General features: G+C 32.6%; 1 protein-coding gene across 3 annotated transcripts in view; it reads right to left on the bottom strand.

Moving 5' to 3' along the window:
• Positions 1 to 24,528, bottom strand: part of LOC124355157 (basigin) — a 49,677-nt gene that overhangs the window by 13,519 nt on the left and 11,630 nt on the right. For 2 of the 3 annotated variants that reach the window (XM_046806149.1, XM_046806147.1), the window contains exons 3-5: positions 14,386 to 14,503; positions 8,913 to 9,091; positions 2,205 to 2,315 (exon numbers count right to left, since the gene is read on the bottom strand). In XM_046806149.1, the coding sequence (XP_046662105.1) occupies positions 2,205 to 2,315; positions 8,913 to 9,091; positions 14,386 to 14,503 (408 nt within the window). The remainder of the gene's footprint in view (positions 1 to 2,204; positions 2,316 to 8,912; positions 9,092 to 14,385; positions 14,504 to 24,528) is intronic. The other variant, XM_046806148.1, reaches the window with a different exon arrangement.

Raw genomic sequence — 24,528 nt, 5'->3', positions numbered from 1 at the left:
ATTCATTTTGTGCATGGATTCGCTGGTAGACGCAGTTTTCAGAACAACTGCATGAATCTGGTTCATTTAATTCATTCACATAATAAACGTCAGAGTATTCAGTAGAAGTGAAACTATTAGTGATTAATAGCTACTTACAGGACTGCATAACAAGCAGTGATTAATGTGCACTGTGATAACTCTACAGTAAGGACCACCAGAGAGAGAGTGCAGTTGAGAGAGGAGCCAATTCAGTGCATGGCCTTGACATGTTGTGCCAACTGCACTCTTTCGTGACCCCTACTATAGATTATTGCAATGCAGAACTAAAGTGTGTTTAGTTGTAGAAAAAGAATCATCTGATTAACACATTCAGTGCTAAGCGGGACCATTCGGTCCCGCCCGAGCGTCTCGGCACCATTCACGGGTGCGCGCGGGACCTCTCGGTCCCGCTGGGCATTGTTGTTTTGCTCTCGGCACTGTTTAGGCAGCACTGCAAAGAGGCCCTTTCTGATAGCGTGAGCGTGTTGGGCCGGTTTCGTTCTTTGTTCTAGTGTGCATAGTTTCTCGGTTCAGCTAACTATAGTTGTTTTCATTTAGTGCTGTGTTTGCTATTATTTCGTGATTGTTGTTAGCGAAAGAAACAATGGCTGGGACATCTAGAGACCCCGAGGTAGTTTGTAATACATTACCAATGATTCGTGATGATATAACAAGTGCCATGACAATAAGATGCACAATAACAAAAAGTGTTTGGTATAATGTACATATTGTAAATAAGACGTGTTAAAAACTACAAAGAAGGGAGGGGATGGTTGTAAATAATAAAATGATGTACTATTAGTGCCTTTCAGTGAAAATTATCTTGTTTTTGAGTGTGAACTCATGTATAAATCAACGAAGACCTGCAGCCAGGACAACGGGACCCATCGGTCCCGCAACATATTACATAATTTTAGGAGTCTTGGGAACATAATGCCTAATTTCTTGTCTTAACTACCATCAACAGTTATAAGGTTACGTGTACACCCCTAAATTATACAATAGTTCTTGTAATAAATGTCATTTTCAGGTTCAGTGGGCATTGGTCCATGCTGACGGGACCCATCGGTCCCGCAGTATAATGATGTCAAAAAAAAATGTAAATATAGGTCAAACATAATCTTTTATGCTTTTATGTCACTTCTGCAAGTTATATCTTCTAATTAAACAAATTTAAAAAATTAGCACCTGGGTTTCGCTTGTACTCAAATGCTTAGCAGTGAATGTGTTAAAACATCATTTGACTTAATAAGTTGCAATCAGCACTTATTGCAATTGTTCCATTGTTGGTTACTTTATTGGTTGGATGCATATTGCTTGTGCAGTGTTGCACAAAAATAAATGTAACTTTGTTTCTTATTTGATTTTCAAAAACGAGGTATCGTTGTAATCTGGCCGTGAATTTTGGTTTAACAACTGTCGACTAAAGATGACTCTCCACAAAAAGTACGAAATATCAAGAAGTGAATTGTGTGAGCAATGTTTCGGCACAGTGTGAATGGAAAACTTTGATGACAGTTGTAAAAATATGTGAAAGGCGAGCCCAACATTGTTATAATGGTAGCGACATAAAATAACTCATGCCTTAGGAAAAATGTAAGCAGTACATATCTTTAACGTTTCGGCCACGATACTGGTTTTTAACAACTATCACACTATAATTTCTGTAAAAAGAATTTACAAGGAAATATATCAATTACAGCAACATAATGTTTCTGTCAAATGAGAATTTGATATCAAAATAGTTAAAGGCAAACTCAAAAAAATTACTTCCTGCTTAATTTGTATAAAAGTTGTATGCTTGTACAGGTTTAAATATACCATGCAGATATAAAATTAAAATGTTCTTACAGTAACAATAGTTTTGTAGTAAAAATAAAAAAAACATTTAAAAATTTATACTAATTAATTGTCAATGTTATACTTATTGTTACACAGTGGTTGTAACGTTATTCTTTCATCCTCAAAAAAGAATATATTTTGAAGATTTTGTTATGTAAATCACTAAGATAACGATTGTAGAAGACGGAATATTAAATTTTATGAAACCTCGAGAGTTTTCATATTTTTTACATAACTATTTCTGGAAAATTAACTAGAAATTCTTCCAACATGAAATGTATTACGTAGTTCGGACTCTAACAGCAGTACACATATATTTACTGATGTAGGTTACACTTTACCGACTCTCCACTCGACGGTAGGAGCTGGCTTCCCTAGCACGATGCACTCCAGCTTCAGTTTCTCCTCCTCTATGACAGTCACAGTTTCTTGTATTTTCACAAATGGCTTGCCTGTAAAAACACACACACACGTACAAATTTCTACTCAGTAAACTAAGAGGTATTACTATATATTTTTAACTATGCTGGCTGGGAGGGGACGAAGTGGGTAAAAAAAGTGACACTAGCAAAAATATGAAACAGATAATGCACATGTGCAGGAAAAGCCCTACACCATTTCAGCATTTTTTAATTAAATTTATGATAACCACCTCTAAAAATTCCATTCAACGCCTAAAAGTTGTAGTATAGACTTGTTCATAAAAATGTATGAACATTTCTTTCATCAACAAAATTGGATTTAAGAGCATTACTTGTCAAAATGTGAATTCTCATCTTGTGACTCCTTCACCAATTAATTGTTTTCTGTCACACACATTTTCTATATTTTTTATCACCTCAATAAATAAAGTATTTTATCAGTACAAATATAAACAGTATATAATTTATATGGTATAAAAATTGGGTAAAAAACAACATTTTTATAAAATGCTGCTATCATGTAAAACAAAACACCTTTTGCTCTAACAGTACAATAAGTATAATCTCATTTCAGTACAAACTATCAAATTTATCAATATGACGATGGTAATTAAATAGATAATATGATGCAGTGGAGAGGAGGGGTTGTGATTTGGGTGATGTACAGAGACAGGACAATGGAATAGACAGATAGTGCAGTCATTGAAGCATTATTGCTCCGAATTTTTTTACTGTGAACCGAATTCCATACAATTTTGGAATTAGGTTCATCTTACCCTTAACTTCAAAAGTGAAAATGATTTAAACTCCGCAACCACCCTGGGGGTGGTTGCCACCCCTTCTCGGGGGTGAATTGTTTTTTTTTTTTTAAAAAAACCTCGGATATCGATAGAAGGCCTAATTTTAAGCAAAATATCATCTATAAAGTTTTTCGAAAAATCCAATAATTTTCAAGTTATTGGCAATTGAAAATTTGCAATTTTTTCACGTTTTTCATCGGTTTTTTTTTTGCAAATATCTCCAAAAATATACGTTTTATCGAAAATTTTATAGAAACAAAATTGTAGCACGTAAAACAATGAACAATTAAGTTTTTTATAAAGTATTCTAAGTTCAATATTAAGCTAGATATTATAGATCAAAGCAGTTTTTTATTTTGTCTGAAATTTAATCGATGTGGTCAATGCCATCTAGCGGCGAGCAGATGCATTTTAGGCATTCTAATAAAAAAAGGTTTTGTAGTGCTTGAAGTAAGCTTTAAAATGAGCACTATTAAAAGTCTTTTGCAAATAAAATAATTGAGCTGTATTGCAAATAAGAGGAGCATCTAATGTTTTTTCTTTTAAATCAATGGGTTTCATAAGTGCCATTTCCACCAAAATTAAAATTAATCGTATTCCGCCTAGAATTAACTTTATTATGAAGAGTGTGATAGATTATATCAGTTTGGATGCTTCAGGACACATATTTTTTCAAAAAAGTCACGATTAAAAAAAATTTCAAATTTTAAAAAAACCATCTTTTTTCTTAATATCTCAAAAATGACGACAGATACGTATAAAAGTGTAGGAATCAAGAATTTAGGTATTTTTCTGACAAACAATTTGGTTTTTTTGTTTTTTCTTTCAAACAAAAATTGACGGAGATATGATTGTTTAAAGAGCGCGTGGCAGCGCAATCACAGCCTCTCTTAAGCCCTTTAACCCTTTACCATTTGAGAAAAAGGTTTTTTACTATATATTGCAATAAAGGATGTTGTAGCTCTCTTAATTACATTTACAATGATTTTTTATAAATTGTGATAGCATGAAAATTGAAGGAGTTATGGTCCAAAAACTTATCATATTTTTTTCTACTTAGTAACTGAAAATTTCGGAGTGTGAATATTTGGAGCAATGTGAAAGTACGCAGTATAATAGAGACCCAAAACTATTGTAATGTGTATATATATACAAAATATGGCTCATATATTTTGGAAACGTAGGCATCAGTACATACCAACGTTCTTATATGTATATATAATACATTTGAGTGAATTTTATATAATTTGTAAATATTTTATCCAATAAATGGCAATTTTTTACTCTAAATTAAATTATTTTGAAATATGTAATGATATATATTTACTGTTTTAATTTAGGGGTAGTTTTAAGGGTAGAAAAGCTTAAGAATATGATAACCATTTTCGAGAGTGTGGAATAATATTTAAATCCTTTTTATTTTATAAAAAAAATTTTTGTAACAATTTTTTATCAAGGGGTAGTTTTCAAGGGTTGAAAGGGGGTTAAAATTTGATAATTATTATAGAGAATATAAAATTTATTTACTCTATACTTACATCTTTTTATGTCATACACAAAGTATTTTTTTGTGATTTTATCAATTTAGGGATTGTTTGCAAGGGTTGTAAGATTTTCAAGGGCTTGAAAATTATTTTAATATGTGGTAATTGTGTTAGAAAACACTTTACAATTTCACCACTTACTATTAGACATGTTTTATAGCGATAAAATGGCTTAATGTCAATTTTTCCATTAAGGGGTTGTTTACACCCCTTAAAAATAATGGGCGGAGTTCAGCTCATTTTCACTTTTGAAGTTAAGGGTAAGATGAGCCTAATTCCAAAATTTCATGCAAATCGGTTCACAGTAAAAAAATTCGGAGGTAAGACCGTATTTTTCGCTTCAATGACTGCACTAAGATGTGAGACAAGGTGTGGGGTACTGTCACCTTGCCAAATGTGTTGAGACAGTGGTGGTTGGCTGAACATAGAAATAAGAAGAGGTGTTGAGTGATGTGTGTTGGGTGATGTACAGAGACAGGACAATGGAATTGATAGATGTGAGACAAGGTGTGGGCTACTGTCACCTTGCCAAATGTGTTGAGACAGTGGTGGTTGGCTATACATAGAAATAAGAAGAGGTGTTGTGTGATGTGTGTTGGGTGGTGTACAGGGACAGGATAATGGAATTGACAGATGTGAGACAAGGTGTGGGGTACAGTCACCTTGCCAAATGTGTTGAGACAATGGTGGTTGGCTATACATAGAAATAAGAAGGTGTTGTGTGATGTGTAATGGGTGCTGTAAAGAGACAGGACAATGGAATTGACAGATGTGAGACAAGGTGTGGGGTACAGTCACCTTGCCAAATGTGTTGAGACAATGGTGGTTGGCTATACATAGAAATAAGAAGAGGTGTTGTGTGATGTGTGTTGGGTGATGTACAGAGACAGGACAATGGAATTGATAGATGTGAGACAAGGTGTGGGCTACTGTCACCTTGCCAAATGTGTTGAGACAGTGGTGGTTGGCTGAACATAGAAATAAGAAGAGGTGTTGTGTGATGTGTGTTGGGTGGTGTACAGGGCCAGGATAATGGAATTGACAGATGTGAGACAAGGTGTGGGCTACTGTCACCTTGCCAAATGTGTTGAGACAGTGGTGGTTGGCTATACATAGAAATAAGAAGGTTTGTGTGATGTGTGTTGAACAGGGACAGGACAATGGAATTGATAGATGTGAGACAAGGTGTGGGGTACAGTCACCTTGCCAAATGTGTTGAGACAGTGGTGGTTGGCTATACATAGAAATAAGATGGTGTTGTGTGATGTTTGATGGGTGATGGGTGATGTACAGGGACAGGACAATGGAATTGATAGATGTGAGACAAGGTGTGGGGTACAGTTACCTTGCCAAATGGGTTGCGACAGTGGTGGTTGGCTAACATAGAAATAAAGAAGGTGTTGTGTGTTGTGTGATGTGATGGGTGATGGGTGATGTACAGAGACAGGACAATGGAATTGACAGATGTGAGACAAGGTGTGGGGTACAGTTACCTTGCCAAATGTGTTGAGACAGTGGTGGTTGGCTATACATAGAAATAAGAAGAGGTGTTGTGTGATGTTTGATGGGTGATGGGTGATGTACAGGGACAGGACAATGGAATTGATAGATGTGAGACAAGGTGTGGGGTACAGTTACCTTGCCAAATGGGTTGCGACAGTGGTGGTTGGCTATACATAGAAATAAGAAGGTGTTGTGTGATGTGTAATGGGTGATGTACAGGGACAGGACAATGGAATTGATAGATGTGAGACAAGGTGTGGGGTACAGTTACCTTGCCAAATGTGTTGAGACAGTGGTGGTTGGCTATACATAGAAATAAGATGGTGTTGTGTGATGTTTGATGGGTGATTGGGTGATGTACAGGGACAGGACAATGGAATTGATAGATGTGAGACAAGGTGTGGGGTACAGTTACCTTGCCAAATGGGTTGCGACAGTGGTGGTTGGCTAACATAGAAATAAGAAGGTGTTGTGTGTTGTGTGATGTGTGTTGGGTGATGTACAGAGACAGGACAATGGAATTGACAGATGTGAGACAAGGTGTGGGGTACAGTTACCTTGCCAAATGGGTTGCGACAGTGGTGGTTGGCTATACATAGAAATAAGAAGGTGTAGTGTGATGTGTGGTGGGAGTGTACAGAGACAGGACAATGGAATTGACAGATGTGAGACAAAAAGTGGGATTCGCTCAGATTACCCACACTGCGATACTTGTTGAAATCCTTCAGGCATGATAAGTGGTATGGCAGGGAGTATGCTCTTTTCTGTATACACCCTACATTGTATAGCCATGGTTTGTGAAGCTGAGTATATAGTTATATTTGGTCAACAAAGAATGAGTCAATACATTTTAACCCTGGAACTGGCCATCATTTTTCCCAAAATGGCAGGCACATTTTGGTGATTTTGTAAGGGTTTTGTGTTTTAATCACTGCCCATCTATTTTTTAAGATAGACACATTTTAAAAGCATCAATGTCTTTAGAAATAAATGTAGTTTCCCAAAAAAATATTAAATATTGAATCATTTCAATTTATTTTTATTATTTTACTGATTAACATAAAAATATTAGTAAAGAATAAATGTTTCTCAAATGTATAGCACCCTCTCAGGTAATATGAAATTTTTTAGAATAATTCTAAAATATACAAAAGTTTGCTTATATATCTAATTTACAAATTACAAAAAAATATTTAGGTAAAAGAAGTTTATTGGTACTTTTGAATAATATATCTATAAAAACTAAAAAATCTGAAAAAAGATTGTATAGCACTATTATGTATACCATTGTGACATTTTGGATGAACAAATATTTTTTTCTAAGATATATATATATATATATATATATATATATATATATGTAGAAGAGAAAAATATGATATTTACAGAAGTCTATATTGTATAAGATATTTTTATATGGCAACAAACTTTTTTTAATTTTTACAAAAGTCAAAATTGTGAAATAAATGCCTAACATTTTTAGCCAACAATTTTTTTTCATCCAAAAATTATTTATATAGATAGTACATTTATTGAAGTTTACAAAAATGTACAACAATGTATTTTTATCTCTATTGTTTTTTTGTTAAAAAAATAAAACAAGCGATGGTCATAGAAATAAAACGCTAATACCTTCAGAAAAAGTAAAAAAATTACTGTCTAAAATACATGAATATGGTTTTATAATAAATACATTATGTTTAAATTAACACTCATTATGAAATAACTATAAATTGTCTACAAAATAATAAAACACTTAACCTGAAGCGTATAACATGCTTACTTTCAGTTTCACAAAGATCTAACCTATTCACTAAAACTTAACCTAACCTCTACATTTTTCTCTTCACTAATTAAAAAAAAACACTAAACAAACTTTTTTTTATACACACTAAATAACGAAAAGTCTAAAATATCCAAATAAATAGCAAGCACAACAGAGAAATCAACATGGCAACCAAGCGATGCGTTGTTCTTATCTACTGGCTGAGTCGGTGATTGTGCAACAGAACAAAAATAAAATACTAGTTCATAGTCTTCGTTGACGATACTGTTGCTTAGAGCAATTCGTCTTCTTTGTTTTGATATGATTTTCACTATTTCCTGACAACGATAAAGTAACAAAAATAATAAAATTTAATTAAGCTATTTTCGACGCATTAGGCATTTTGGAATTTTACAAAACACGAGCTTTTCAAACGCTTATTTTATAAACATTTATTTTCCTACTGGCTATTGAAAAGATGTTTCTGAAAGCCAAGAATACACTGTTTTCAATGACGACACTTACGATCGTGTAGAACGTAAACTCACGATAGATTATTTTGACAAACATGCGGTAATTTTAGCGTGTTCGGAAATTACGCAAACAAATGGCAATCGGAAATGTCAACATCCAAGTTTAGAATTTTATAATGAAAGATTTAACGTAACTTTAGAACGTTTTATGATATAATATGAAACCTTGGATCTTTATCTTTAGATTTACATATGTTTTACTTCAAACGAAGTAAAAATAGGCTTGCTGTGAGAGATCATATTACGGCATAGTTAATGCGTCGATAATCGCTTAAAGCCAGTTGCAGGGTTAACCTACATTTTGCCTCCTTACTTTCAGAAATTATGATTCAGTGTATGGTGGCCATAAAAACGTCAAATTAATCACTCTATTCTTAACATCATGCATACTGCTAAAGTCAAGGGATTGGAAGAAGAGTGTGAACTATATATGACTTTTTTACATTATAAACAATAGCAAAAATTGCATGAATACTACTTACCAACAACCCAAAAGTCTGCACTTGCAACAACTGAATTGTTGGCTTTAACATTCACTAACTGGCAGGTATAATTAGCTACATCATCATCCATAGCCCGATTGATTGTTAGTGAGGTATTTTTTATTACAATATTAGGTCTTTCACCCTCACTTGTATGTATAGGCTTGCCATTTTTTAACCTGAAAATTAAAAAATATATATATTGCAATATAACTTGGTAACAAAGAATCATTAGCACATTTGAACAAAAATAGTTTAAATTAAAAATATAACCACTAATTAAAAAAAAAAAAAAACTGAGGCAGTATAAGGGCTTATGTCATAGAATTATAATAATATTGAACTCTTTCAATTAATTGAATAAAATATAGCATAACTTTCCAAAGAATTATAATATAATTTGGAAAGATTGTAATTTAAATTGAATGCCCTAGAATCATTCCAGGTAAAATGACCTATCTCAATCAATTACATCATATGACAGTAAGGAAATCGTGTTACGTATAGACCATAATCTCAAAGATGTTTAGGCCAATAATAAAAACAACTCAAACCACTATTCAGAAAGGTTGAAACACTTTAAATTTTGAAAAACAATGACTTCAATAAAATTGTAAAAAACTTATGAATGTTCTCCTAGCTTATAGTTTACAAACCTGTTAGGAAATCTTACATTATTACAATCCCAAACATCCACACAACAGCTATTCTTGTTAATTTGACCAACTCTTGCAGAAGAAGTTAACACCACCAATAATCAACTTCGGTTTCAAACATTATTGTTCATGTATGGCTTTGAAGACCATGCTTAAATAAACTCCCGAAAAAAGCAAAAGACGATTGTTGCATATAAAAAATGCAAAACTACTAAATACATTGAGTGCCAACATTTCACACTACTTGGCACTATATAGATGTTCCTTAGTCAACACCAAACTCTAGTACTGTAAGGGTTACAACACATAGTAAAGTTAGTTCACTATCACTGTGTAACACACTGAGTGATAACATCTCTCGCTACTTGACACTATATAGATGGTCCTTAGTCAATAGAAAACTCTAGTACTGTAAGGGTTAACAACATATAGTAAAGTTAGTTGACTCTCGCTGTGTAACACACTGAGTGATAACATCTCATGCTACATGACACTATATAGATGTTCCTTAGTCAATACAAAACTCTAGTACTGTAAGGGTTACAACACATAGTAAAGTTAGTTGACTATCGCTGTGTAACACATTGAGTGATAACATCTCACGCTACTTGACACTATATAGATATTCCTTAGTCAATACAAAACTCTAGTACTGTAAGGGTTACAACACATAGTAAAGTTAGTTGACTATCGCTGTGTAACACATTGAGTGATAACAGCTACTTGACACTAGATAGTCAACACAAAACTCTAGTACAAAGATAGTTGACTATTGCTGTGTAACACACTGAGTGATAACATCTCACTTGACACTATATAGATGTTCCTTAGTCAACACAAAACTCTAGTACTGTAAGGGTTACAACACATAGTAAAGTTAGTTGACTATTGCTGTGTAACACACTGAGTGCCAACATCTCACTCTACTTGACACTATATAGATGTTCCTTAGTCAACACAAAACTCTAGTACTGTAAGGGTTAACAACACATAGTAAAGTTAGTTGACTATTGCTGTGTAACACACTGAGTGATAACATCTCACGCTACTTGACACTATATAGATGTTCCTTAGTCAATACAAAACTCTAGTACTGTAAGGGTTACAACACATAGTAAAGTTAGTTGACTATTGCTGTGTAACACACTGAGTGCCAACATCTCACTCTACTTGACACTATATAGATGTTCCTTAGTCAACACAAAACTCTAGTACTGTAAGGGTTACAACACATAGTAAAGTTAGTTGACTATTGCTGTGTAACACACTGAGTGCCAAACATCTCACGCTACTTGACACTATATAGATGTTCCTTAGTCAACACAAAACTCTAGTACTGTAAGGGTTACAACACATAGTAAAGTTAGTTGACTATTGCTGTGTAACACACTGAGTGCCAACATCTCACGCTACTTGACACTATATAGATGTTCCTTAGTCAACACAAAACTCTAGTACTGTAAGGGTTACAACACATAGTAAAGTTAGTTGACTATTGCTGTGTAACACACTGAGTGCCAACATCTCACTCTACTTGACACTATATAGATGTTCCTTAGTCAACACAAAACTCTAGTACTGTAAGGGTTAACAACACATAGTAAAGTTAGTTGACTATTGCTGTGTAACACACTGAGTGCCAACATCTCACGCTACTTGACACTATATAGATGTTCCTTAGTCAATACAAAACTCTAGTACTGTAAGGGTTACAACACATAGTAAAGTTAGTTGACTATTGCTGTGTAACACACTGAGTGCCAACATCTCACTCTACTTGACACTATATAGATGTTCCTTAGTCAACACAAAACTCTAGTACTGTAAGGGTTACAACACATAGTAAAGTTAGTTGACTATTGCTGTGTAACACACTGAGTGCCAACATCTCACTCTACTTGACACTATATAGATGTTCCTTAGTCAATACAAAACTCTAGTACTGTAAGGGTTACAACACATAGTAAAGTTAGTTGACTATCGCTGTGTAACACACTGAGTGATAACATCTCACGCTACTTGACACTATATAGATGTTCCTTAGTCAACACAAAACTCTAGTACTGTAAGGGTTACAACACATAGTAAAGATAGTTGACTATCGCTGTGTAACACACTGAGTGCCAACATCTCACTCTACTTGACACTATATAGATGTTCCTTAGTCAACACAAAACTCTAGTACTGTAAGGGTTACAACACATAGTTAAGTTAGTTGACTATCGCTGTGTAACACACTGAGTGATAACATCTCACTCTACTTGACACTATATAGATGTTCCTTAGTCAACACAAAACTCTAGTACTGTAAGGGTTAACAACACATAGTAAAGATAGTTGACTATCGCTGTGTAACACACTGAGTGCCAACATCTCACTCTACTTGACACTATATAGATGTTCCTTAGTCAACACAAAACTCTAGTACTGTAAGGGTTACAAACACATAGTTAAGTTAATTGACTATCGCTGTGTAACACACTGAGTGATAACATCTCACGCTACTTGACACTATATAGATGTTCCTTAGTCAATACAAAACTCTAGTACTGTAAGGGTTACAACACATAGTAAAGTTAGTTGACTATTGCTGTGTAACACACTGAGTGCCAACATCTCACTCTACTTGACACTATATAGATGTTCCTTAGTCAACACAAAACTCTAGTACTGTAAGGGTTACAACACATAGTTAAGTTAGTTGACTATCGCTGTGTAACACACTGAGTGATAACATCTCACGCTACTTGACACTATATAGATGTTCCTTAGTCAATACAAAACTCTAGTACTGTAAGGGTTACAACACATAGTAAAGTTAGTTGACTATCGCTGTGTAACACACTGAGTGCCAACATCTCACGCTACTTGACACTATATAGATGTTCCTTAGTCAACACAAAACTCTAGTACTGTAAGGGTTACAACACATAGTAAAGTTTAGTTGACTATTGCTGTGTAACACACTGAGTGCCAACATCTCACTCTACTTGACACTATATAGATGTTCCTTAGTCAACACACAAAACTCTAGTACTGTAAGGGTTAACAACACATAGTAAAGTTAGTTGACTATCGCTGTGTAACACACTGAGTGATAACATCTCACGCTACTTGACACTATATAGATGTTCCTTAGTCAATACAAAACTCTAGTACTGTAAGGGTTACAACACATAGTAAAGTTAGTTGACTATTGCTGTGTAACACACTGAGTGCCAACATCTCACTCTACTTGACACTATATAGATGTTCCTTAGTCAACACAAAACTCTAGTACTGTAAGGGTTACAACACATAGTAAAGTTAATTGACTATCGCTGTGTAACACACTGAGTGATAACATCTCACGCTACTTGACACTATATAGATGTTCCTTAGTCAACACAAAACTCTAGTACTGTAAGGGTTACAACACATAGTAAAGTTAGTTGACTATCGCTGTGTAACACACTGAGTGATAACATCTCACTCTACTTGACACTATATAGATGTTCCTTAGTCAACACAAAACTCTAGTACTGTAAGGGTTAACAACACATAGTAAAGATAGTTGACTATCGCTGTGTAACACACTGAGTGCCAACATCTCACTCTACTTGACACTATATAGATGTTCCTTAGTCAACACAAAACTCTAGTACTGTAAGGGTTACAACACATAGTTAAGTTAATTGACTATCGCTGTGTAACACACTGAGTGATAACATCTCACGCTACTTGACACTATATAGATGTTCCTTAGTCAATACAAAACTCTAGTACTGTAAGGGTTACAACACATAGTAAAGTTAGTTGACTATTGCTGTGTAACACACTGAGTGCCAACATCTCACTCTACTTGACACTATATAGATATTCCTCAGTTTACACGAGACTCTAGTACTGTAAAGATTAAAGTGTCTTACTTTTATATTATAAAGTAATATTTGTTACAAATCTTACAGATGTCACTATGCCCTATCTTCTCTAATGTTAACAAATTTACCTTTTTGTCAGAAAATTGGCTACAGACATTGTACGGCTTGTGGTGATCAACCTTACATTTATTTGTCATTCAAAATCTGGTGTATCTACACATATGTTTTTAATCTCATAGTTCTAAATAAGTAATTTAGATTTAGTAATAAATAATTATTGTATGTGTGTAACTTGTTGGAAGTTATAACCAAGATAAAAGTTATAGACTATAATACATGAACTATTATCCAGCATATGACACATAAAAAGCTTAATTTATAGATTTCCTAAACAAGCTGCTAATCCATAAATCACAATTTCACATAAACTTATCTATATTCACAGAAACAATTTTATCCACCAGCCTACAATCGCCAAAACTACAATAAATAACCGTAAAATTGGTTTAATCATTGTAAAAGTTCAACTATTCATTTCACCTTATTTCGTGATATCATGTTTCATTCCAATTTTTAACAAATAAACTAATTATATGATTCAATGGAATATGTACAGATTAACTGACAATTCAAATTAATTTAATATTTCTCATCGTCACAGACTGCAACAACTAAATTCTCTCTAAACTCTACTTTCTGTTATTTATATGATGAAAAATCATATATCACATTCACTTGTAGTCAACTCATTCATTTTTAAAACATATGATAATCAATAATAGAAGATGTAATAAAAATGTATTATCATACTAACTTTTTTAACCTATTGATTTATAATTCACAAAATATTGATAACTGAACATATTAATAAATTTCAATCTTTTGTTACATAAATGTATGGTTCCTTATTTTTATAAGAAGAAAATACAAGTAAAAGGTTAGAAAATTAAAACTTACCATTTCATGACGAAATCAGGAGAGGGATTTGATTCATTGCATGTAAGCACCAGTGGCTCAGCATAATTTAAAACTTTGTACCCATCATAGTCTCTATTTGGAGTTAGTTCAGATGCTGCTGAAAACAGAAAGAGAACAGAAAGGTGAAACAACTGTGTGTATGGGTTACCATGTACTGCTTGCACAATATGTAACTGTACATATAGACAAGTACTGTAGAGTCCAGTTAATTTAATTAGAAAATCAAATCAATTAAAGTTATTCAGTGAAAATGATTTTTTTTAATACTCAGGATTGCAAGAAGATTAACCTGTCTGGTTAATATTTTTAAAATATAACTAAAAAAAACACAAATATAACAATATTTTAAATCCAATAATATAAGTTTAAATTATCATGACAAATTTTATACTTAGAAACTGATTAAATATGATAACTTTAAAGTGGACCAAACCATAAAAAGTTATACTCAGATAATTTAGGATAAAATTTGGTTGAGAGCACAGAGATGTACTGTCCTTGAGCTTAAAAACGCATGCTTTACAACAGCAGACCCTTAACAATTGAAATCTATCTCATTTGAAATTCTCGTTTACACAATAACTATACAAAGAAAAAAAGATCTAAGTAAAAAAACTCCTACGTAAGATGAATAAAATTTCCTGTACCTGAAAAAACTACGAAATTATTATGAAGTTCGACAGCATGAATGTTGAATGCACACAAATATTACACTAGAACAAAAGTGTATAAAAAGTACAAAATTAAAGGCCAATAGAATTACATAATTTGGTTTGACACAGTCCATGTTCTTAGTGAGATGTCTGTGCCTAAATGTTTGGCTAGATGAACATAGTTTTTACTACTGCAAAAGGACACTAAATTTTTATTTGCAGTCCCTTTCCCTTCTTACTTTCTTTAACCCTCCAAGCCTCCATCATTAATATCTTTGACGACTCGGACCTTTACTAAACATCATCATCAAAAACATGGATGATAAAAATTCATCTCTTTAAATTCATTCTACAGACGCTAATACCAGTGAAATCGCACTATAACCCATGTTGTTCGAAAGCCGTGAGTGGTTATGTTTAATGGTCTTTGGATTTCTCATAGTCGTAGTACTGAACATTAGCTTACTTCATTTTTATCAGCTATTGATTCCAGCACCGCATGCATGCATTGTTTGTTGTTTCTCAGTAACGTACATGTTAATTTTACTGTTTACAGTCTATTTATGTGCTTGTTTTCTTTTTAATGCGTTGTTATCTAGTTACTAATTGTCAGAAATTATTGCACATAATAATACTGTTTGTGTTTTATAAAACATATTCACTATTATGAACATATTCACTATATATATATACAGGGTGGTTATAAATTATTGTACACATTTTAAGATTGAATAAATAAATAACCAATCAACTTAAAAACATGGGAATGTTTTATTAAATTGTAAATTTAAAAAGTTTTATATACTGACTGAAAATTAATAATTGTACACATGACAATAATTATAAAAAGTAGTTATAAAAAGAAAGTAAAAATGTCACTTAAACTGTGGGTGTAAGGTATGATTCTTCTTAATGACTTGTGTTGTGACATAGTCAGCTGGTCAACAATGGATCTTTCCACACCAGCTGTTAATTACAGTTGACTAAACAAACACTAAACTAACCTCAGTATCAAAATGGCTAGTGTGCAAGAAAAATCAAGGTGTGTTCTTTGGTTTCATGAAAGCAGATCTGTAATAACTGTTCAAAGAAGGTTTCGTTTAGAGTATGGCCGCAATCCTCCAAGTAACAATTCTATAAAACGCTGGTATAGGCAGTTTGAACAGACGGGAAGTGTCCAAACATAGAAAAGGTGCTGGTAGACCTTCAGTTTCTGAAGCTATTGTTGATCAAGTAAGAGAATTGTTTACGAGGAGCCCTGGTAAGTCTACTCGGCGTGGAAGTTTGGAATTAGGATTACCTCGATCAACAGTCTTAAAAATGTTGCACAAACACCTTAAGCTCCATCCATACAAAATTCAGTTATTACATGAACTAAAATCTAACGATAAACCTCGACGCTACGATTTTGCTGTTAGATTACTTGACCTCGAAGAACAAACAATAAACATTGGAGAAAGCAATTTCTTGAAAAAAGTCATTTTTTCTGATGAAGCAACCTTTCATGTTTCTGGTAAGGTGAATAGACACAATTGTAGGATTTGGGGGTACTGAAAATCCTCATAATGTTCGAGAACAAGAAAGAGACAGCCCTAAAATAAACGTTTGGTGTGCATTGGCTATAGATGAAGTGATAGGACCCTTTTTCTTCGCAGAACCGACAGTCACTAAAGAGGTATACCTCTTGCTTGAACTTTTTGCAATACCGCAAATTGAGCATAGACAACCAAATGTTTACTGGCAGCAAGATGGTGCCCCTCCACACTGGGGTAAGATAGTACGTGACTACCTAAATGACACGTTTCCTGGTCGTTGGATTGGACGGGATGGTCCAATTCCTTGGCCTCTACGTTCCCCAGACATTACACCCTTAGACTTTTTTTTGTGGGGCTATATCAAGGACAGAGTCTTCGCCAAAAATGTTCAAGATATTGAGGAACTCAAGAACAGAGTTCGAGAGGTTATTGGAAGCATAACTCCAGCAATGCTCAGAAACACATGGTGTGAGGTTGAATTTAGACTACAAACTTTGCGTGCAAACCTCGGAGAGCACGTGGAATTAGTTTAGTTTCATTGTAAAAGTATGAGTAACAGTAATCTTTTTGTCCTTCATTGGTAATAAAACTGTTTTAAATTTGCTATTTAATAAAACAATTTCCATGTTTTTAAGTTGATTGGTTATTTATTTATTCAATCATAAAATGTGTACAATAATTTATAACCACCCTGTATATATAACTGGCGCAGTGTAGCGGGTACGGCGGTTATCGCAAGATAACCAGATCAAGCAACGTTGAGCGTGGCCGCTGCTTGGATAGTTGACCGCTGAGCGATCCTGTCCTTGCAAGCGGCCCGCCTCTCCGGCCATTGGTGGTGGTTCGGAAGTCACCTTTAAGCCGTTGGTCCCCAGGTTAAGTGTTAGAGAGGGCTTCTTAGCCCTAACTTCGCCTGGCAAAATAAGACATTCTTTACTTTACTTTTATATAAAGTAAGAACATTGTTATATCAATGCGTTACATAACTACCGCAAGATACTATATCACTAGAATTACACTGAAAAATAATGTTATTTTGACGAAGCCTATTGTAATCTTTGGAATACTTAATGGCCAATAAAACTTATGATTTTCTGATTCTGATTTTCAAGTAGGAAAAAATTTCAAATTGTGCTCTTTTCATAAAAGTATATAAAACAAAATTTTATTAATATAAACTGTTCAACATTATACATTTTTGTCTTCAGGATAAAATTTCCTACAATTTGGCTATTCTTAATTTTGAATATGTGTAATATTACAGGTACATGTGCATACTTTTTTGCAAATTTTGTTTTTATTATTTTTTACTTTTAAACTAAGAAGTTGTTTCTAACTTTATAGTTACACAGTCTGAAAGCACAGTTCATTGCAAAAAAAGTTGAATATAACACTTTATATTTAAGTTACAATTTAGATGTATTATACATTTTACATGGAGAGCCTGCAAAATTTCACAAAATAGGTATGCATTTCAAAAAATACAATGGACACTCGGAGGGTTAAATGTTGAGAATGCAGTTAAAATACTGAGAACATTGGAACAAAGAATTTAATTTTTGTAATAGTGACAATACTACTGATAACAATATATTATGAACTAACATTTCTTTACATTATATCTCACATCATATTGTAGCAAACTGTAATGTTCATTTCACTGAAGATCTATTATGTTACACAATATGTGACTATCAATATAAGTTTTATTTTAATACATGTTAATACTGATGTAACAATTAACTTTATTTTGGTCTGATAAATTGTCATTCCTCTATAATTTATCTCGATTAATATGAAAACTTTATCTCACAATATGTTGCACACTGGACTAAGCAAAAGGCATGATTAATAATTGAACAAGTCATATGTTGAAATACAACTTACGCCGGGTGTGCAATGAGAAGTGTTGTTCAGTGCAATTGACTTTGGCTAGTTCATAGCTACATACTGATTAGTTTTTAATTTTGTGCATGCGTCTTAGGATATTTTGACACTTGTAGAGCAGAATAAATTCTAATCCTTAAAAATGTAATGTTCTAAAACGTAACAAATGTCCGAAATTCTATTATCCTTCCAAATCATCTATTGTACATGACAACTTTAAACAGAGTTGCTTTAAATTATTTTGGACTTATTCATAATTTTAATGGAGAAAGATACTTAAAGTGATAGGACTCTGAGGAGGGTAAGAACAATTTACTACAAAAATTCAATACAGAATATTTTTGTGAGCAATATATAACATTTTATAATATAATTTATAAAAAGAAGAGGGATACATAAAAAATAAAAGTCAAAATTTTTTCAAAGCCATTAATTTTATTGCAAGGTCAATCACTACAAAATCTCTGTCATTCATTGCCTTTTTTCAATGATACTCATTTATTACCGGTAAAGATTACATACATTGTCACATTGAAAAACACAATATTGTACATTTCAATTTTAAAAGCAATGCAATCTTCCAGTTCGTCCAGATCTCTAAAAGAAGTGATATATTAAATAAATAAATCAATTAAAACAAATCAATTAATTAATTAAAAACTAATTACAACACAGATAAAAGAATTTCCCAAGATCAACAATAATTATTTAATTTATGACTAATCCCAAAAAACTCATCCACTTCATAAAGTGGGTGTTCCAAAAGGAAAAACCCTATTTGTCTTTTGAAAATACCAAATGGCAGTGATCTTAATCCATTTGGCAGTGTGTTCCATAATTTTGGTCCAAGAGATAATGTTGCTAATGAATATTGTTTGGAAATAAGTTTTTTGGTTACAATATTGTTTGCGCCCCTTGTGTTATATTGGTGGATGTTTTTATATGTTAGGTTGTTTGACGTAGCCATATAAAGCAACAGTTTATACACAACTAAACAAGGGGCTGTCATAATATGAAGTTCTTGAAATTTTTGTTTACATGAATCCTTATAGCCAATACCAGAAATATAACGTACTGCTTTTTTTTTGTATTAATAAAATTGTATTAATGTTCTTCTTAAATGTACAGTGGAGTCCCGCTAATCCGAACACGTGTAATCCGAACGTCGGTTAATCCGAACAGGTCCAGGAGGAATTATTTATAACGATAATGAACAGTTATAGAAAACTAATTACTTAAAAAATGAAAATGGGTGCATCATTTCGTACATAAACAAAGAAAACTTTAATTAAATAGACATACAGTATTTTATTAAGACAAATATTGTGTACGGTACAGTACATAAATAATGAAGTTAAATACAGTACCAAATTGAAACTTGTAGGTTAATAGTATGAGTTAAATTACTGTATTAAAAAGTTAAATCAAACAAAAATTGGACGTACAGTACTGATATTATTATTGAGTACAATATTAATTGTTAAAAGACATAAATTCAGTTATTGTCTTCTGTCACATTGAAGAGAGTCTATTGGATGACGCGTAGTTTCGCCATCGTGTCATAAACATGATATCGGCAGGTGTAGCAGTAGCCTGTTGCTCTAAGTATCGTAGTGCAAGGTTAAGCGCTGCTGCACCGTCTGCGTGTGGTACCAACTCTCCTTTATCACCCAGGTTCTCGTCGTCGTCCGTAGCGCGTGGACCCGTACAATATCCAGTACGCTCACATTGCTTAACAATAGAACTCCCACACTAAATACGGTAAATGTGCTTAGTATTCGCAAACACGTTTATTTGTCAAGAAATACAATGCAACAGCCAGAAAACATGTTTTAATAAACAATGTTGATAATTCTATAACAAAATAGACCCATTCTCAAGTTTAAAACCGTATTTTTCTGTAATTCTGGCTAATCCGAACAATCACATAATCCGAATAGGGCTCGGTCCCAATTAGGTCGGATTAACGGGACTCTACTGTATTTCCCCATATTTCAATACCATAAACCAACTGAGAGTAAAAAAATGCATAATATACCATTTTAAGAGCTTTTTCGTTGCAAAATTCAGACAGTTTTCTCATCATAAATATTTCTTTAGATAACTTTAAACAGAGAGTAGTTATATGGTCATTCCAATTTAAATTTTTGTCGATAATCAATCCGAGAAATTTTGTAGAATCATACATTGGTATTACTAAATTGTCAATTTAGTTCACAATCACATTTTGACTATGGCGAGCAATGCAGTGACTAATGTTCGGTGACACAAGTCACACTTTAACTGAAATCCTTTGTAGCGAACATGCTAAAATAATGGTACAATCACATCTTTAAACCCTCATTGCTTTTGTAGTTCACAGGCCTAGTTTCATTAACTGAAACATTGTAAAAAATATGTAGCATTATTTAACCAATAATGTAACATGTGGAAATAACCAGTCTTACATGAGCACTGCAGTAAGGAGTAGTCATAAGTTGTCCACTGTTCATAAGAGGACTCATATTTGCTGTCTACCATTTTTTTCTTACTTATTGTGTGCAATCCATTTCCTTATATCTAAATACCCATTTCTTCCACACATAATGGACTTCTGTATATATCACAATATTTTACCCATACTTTTTCCATTTTACTTAATTTGGTTAGACTGCTTGATGGTGAATATTTTATTTACTGTAAATATGAAAATAAAATAATACTTAATATTATTGTTATTAGTTGAAATTACTCCTTCAATTAAACATTTGGTGTTTTATTGATAGTGGTATAAAGATTCAAGATTTAAGAAATATTTTTCCATACTAACCAATAAACTTATTTATGACTTGATAAACCTCAGTGTGTATTCTGTGTGTTTTATTTACTAAACAGCAATAAAACAACACACACAGAATACACAAAGTAAAACTTCACCGGGTAATAATTCACATGAAATTACTAAATAAATCTTTCTGAAACAAGCTTGAAAGAACCTTCTTTACAGTATGAAACTGTATTGTGGATCAATGGAGCAAAACAAATATTTGAGAAAGATAAAAGGATAAACACCCTAAATCATTATGTTTGTAGATAGATAAGCATAGTTTAGGTCCTTGCTCACAAATTTAATTTAGCACTAGGTATTAGTATATAATTAAAACCATACCAAAATAATTAAAGAGTAACTTTTCAATATATAAATATAGACCTCTTAGACAATACAACTAGACTTATCAAGGATTCAACAGTCAGTCAACAGATAATATTTTTTGAGAAGCTTTCATGTTATTTTTTGTTGCAAAAAATTTAAAAAAATGTTACACTTTAAAACAACTTAATCAACTCCTTTGTTGCTTAAAAGGTATCAGTACACCTAGGTATAACTAATCCTTACATAATACTAAATGTAAAAATACTATAGTGTCTACGAAATAATATCACCAGTTCCTTAAATAAGGTTTACAAATCTATAAACGCTGAACAAGAATCAATATAATCAAAGTATCAGTGGTACGCCCCTTAACATTTGAATAACAGGCCTTGTTTTCTAAGGCAAGAAATTAAAATTGATTATTTCAAGAATTTAGGGCATCTTCAGAATAAATATCTGTTACTTTTTCTATCTTTGACTGCCAACATAATCTGTATTAAGCAGGTAAGTGTCTGTTCTTAAAAGGGATTCATTAGATTATACTTGGCATAACTAAGTGATTAGGTATTGATTGTAAAGGTTTTTAAGGTTTTGTAAGAAATTTGTACAAAAATTTAAGGTGGAAATTTTAAAGATAGCAACCACCCACAAATGCACATGCAATTTTTATCATACAGCTATGAGTGAGATTGCTATCATGTATGTTTGAGTATTTCTCATAATCGCCTAATGTTGGGTGATGCAATTTTCAAAATGATATCCAAAATGGCAGACCCTATTTGATCGGAAAAGGTGCAGCCATTATTGCAAAAGTGGTAAATGATAAAATGACTATAAGCTACCTGTTACATGCTTTAAATTTTTGAGAGTATAGACAAAACTTTATTCTTCTTAGGCCATGTTGATTTCTGTTACTCAACTTTCATCTTTCAAATTTACCACTCAAATATTGCACTGTGTTACTTCACTTAAAAGATAATTTTATCATTAACAGAACAAAAGGAGGTAAACACATTAACAACTGATTTATTTTACTGCTTAGTATCCATGAATAATAAATATGAATTCATGTGTAAAATAAGCATTTTTGTACTAGTTCCTTATTGGCGGGGTTTCCCACTTTATCTAGATTTGAATTTTTTACTGCTCATTTGAAATTCAAAGAAATGTAACTACAAAGAGTTAGTACTTGTCTCGAGTTTTATCAGCACTGACTGTAAAATTACTAAATAAACACCATTTTCAGAAAATAAATAGGTATTTGTATATATTTTGTTTTAATAAAATATCTAATTCCGATATAATAAGAAAACAAAGTTGTACAAATTCACTTTTCCAAATTTGACTTTTTTCCTCATACATAGAATAGAACAGAGGTTGTAATGGTAAAATAAACTGATACAACGGAGTATTGAAAGACCCAATAAAACACAAAGAACTCTTATCATATCAACAAAGTAACTTCATCAATCTTGTTACTATGTCACATGACAAAACATTATATGATTGTTCTCATTTTGTTTACAAACTTGTGAATATAATAATAATAATTATTATTATTCTGTGATGTTCTCGTTGTCATCATATTTACCCATAAGACCGTTACAATTTTTATTTTTACCTTTAGATCCCAAAATCAATACAGTTCTTGTCAAATCTATGATAGACAGACAACACGACATTAGAATGGTCTAGTTCCCTTCCAGTTCTTAGTTCTTGGACCCCTAATATTAAAACCCAACATAATTTCTGGAAAAAAACTGTTAAATAAAACAAGTTCCAATAGTGATTTGGACTGTTTGAAGAAGATTGGTTTTTGCACTTCTTTTAAATTTTAAAATTGTAAGGTACCCGACGAAAAACAAAATTCCTGACTCCTAAAGTTACACAGGATTATTTGCAATGCTGTGGATTCCATCCCTACCAAAGCTTCAATCACAATGTAAATACACTTTCTTATCTTTCTTTATTTATCGCCCTGAACCAACGAAATCTGAACTTCTCCAGAATTCAGAATACCATAGCACATGTGACGGTGCTTTAACAATTTAATGTATAGTTAGAATAAAAACAAGATACATTTTACTTATTCTTATTTTGGGGTAAATCTACTCTACAATTTTAGAAAATCATAATGACTTTTAAACTTTGTGCACATACAACACAGGAAAACTGATGAACCCATTCTTCTGTTAAGTTTATTTAACTGACCCTTGGACCCTATCAGATAACATTGATGAAATTATTAAACAATGCAGTTTGTCTGTAAAACTTTGGCATGATCTTTGAATGAGACCATACAAATGGCCAAATTTAGATTAAATTCATTGTGAAGTCTGATATATCATTACTTTAGAAAACATCAAGTTTTCTTACCAATAAGAACTTCTTGAGTTAATAAAAAAAACATTATGTCAACAAATTTAATTCATTACTTTGTTACCAACCTTCAATTAATAGAATATTTGTAATTCATAATAATGTTAAATTAATAATTAAATTATGAGTAGTAGTCACTTATAATATTACAACTCTGCAGCATAGTACAAAGAGACTTTATTGTTCTACTCAAAAGGTCATTGACTTGATTTATAGTGACTAATAACTCTTTAAATGGCATACAAGGAAACTTTTAACCTAATTTATTTTTATTTGTATCCCCTTTTCATGCATGAATTATATTTACATGTATTGTTCTTTATGACATTAGCTAATGGAAAGCGCAGAATATTTCAAGGCCTTGTCAGACTGGGCGGATAGAATAAGTTATTTTTGGAAGCTGAGCTCAATTCAAACTAATGAAGCCATCCAGTTCCCACTGGTTTTGCTAATAACTTTTTACAGGATAATTAAGTCATGGTTCAATGATCATATCTATATTTTAAAATACTAACAGTTAGATCAAAATGAAATT

Source organism: Homalodisca vitripennis, chromosome 2, assembly GCF_021130785.1.
Source record: "Homalodisca vitripennis isolate AUS2020 chromosome 2, UT_GWSS_2.1, whole genome shotgun sequence".
NCBI classification, from domain to species: Eukaryota; Metazoa; Arthropoda; class Insecta; order Hemiptera; family Cicadellidae; genus Homalodisca; species Homalodisca vitripennis.
Note: the sequence above shows the minus strand (reverse complement) of the source record. Positions and strands in the feature narration are given on the sequence as shown.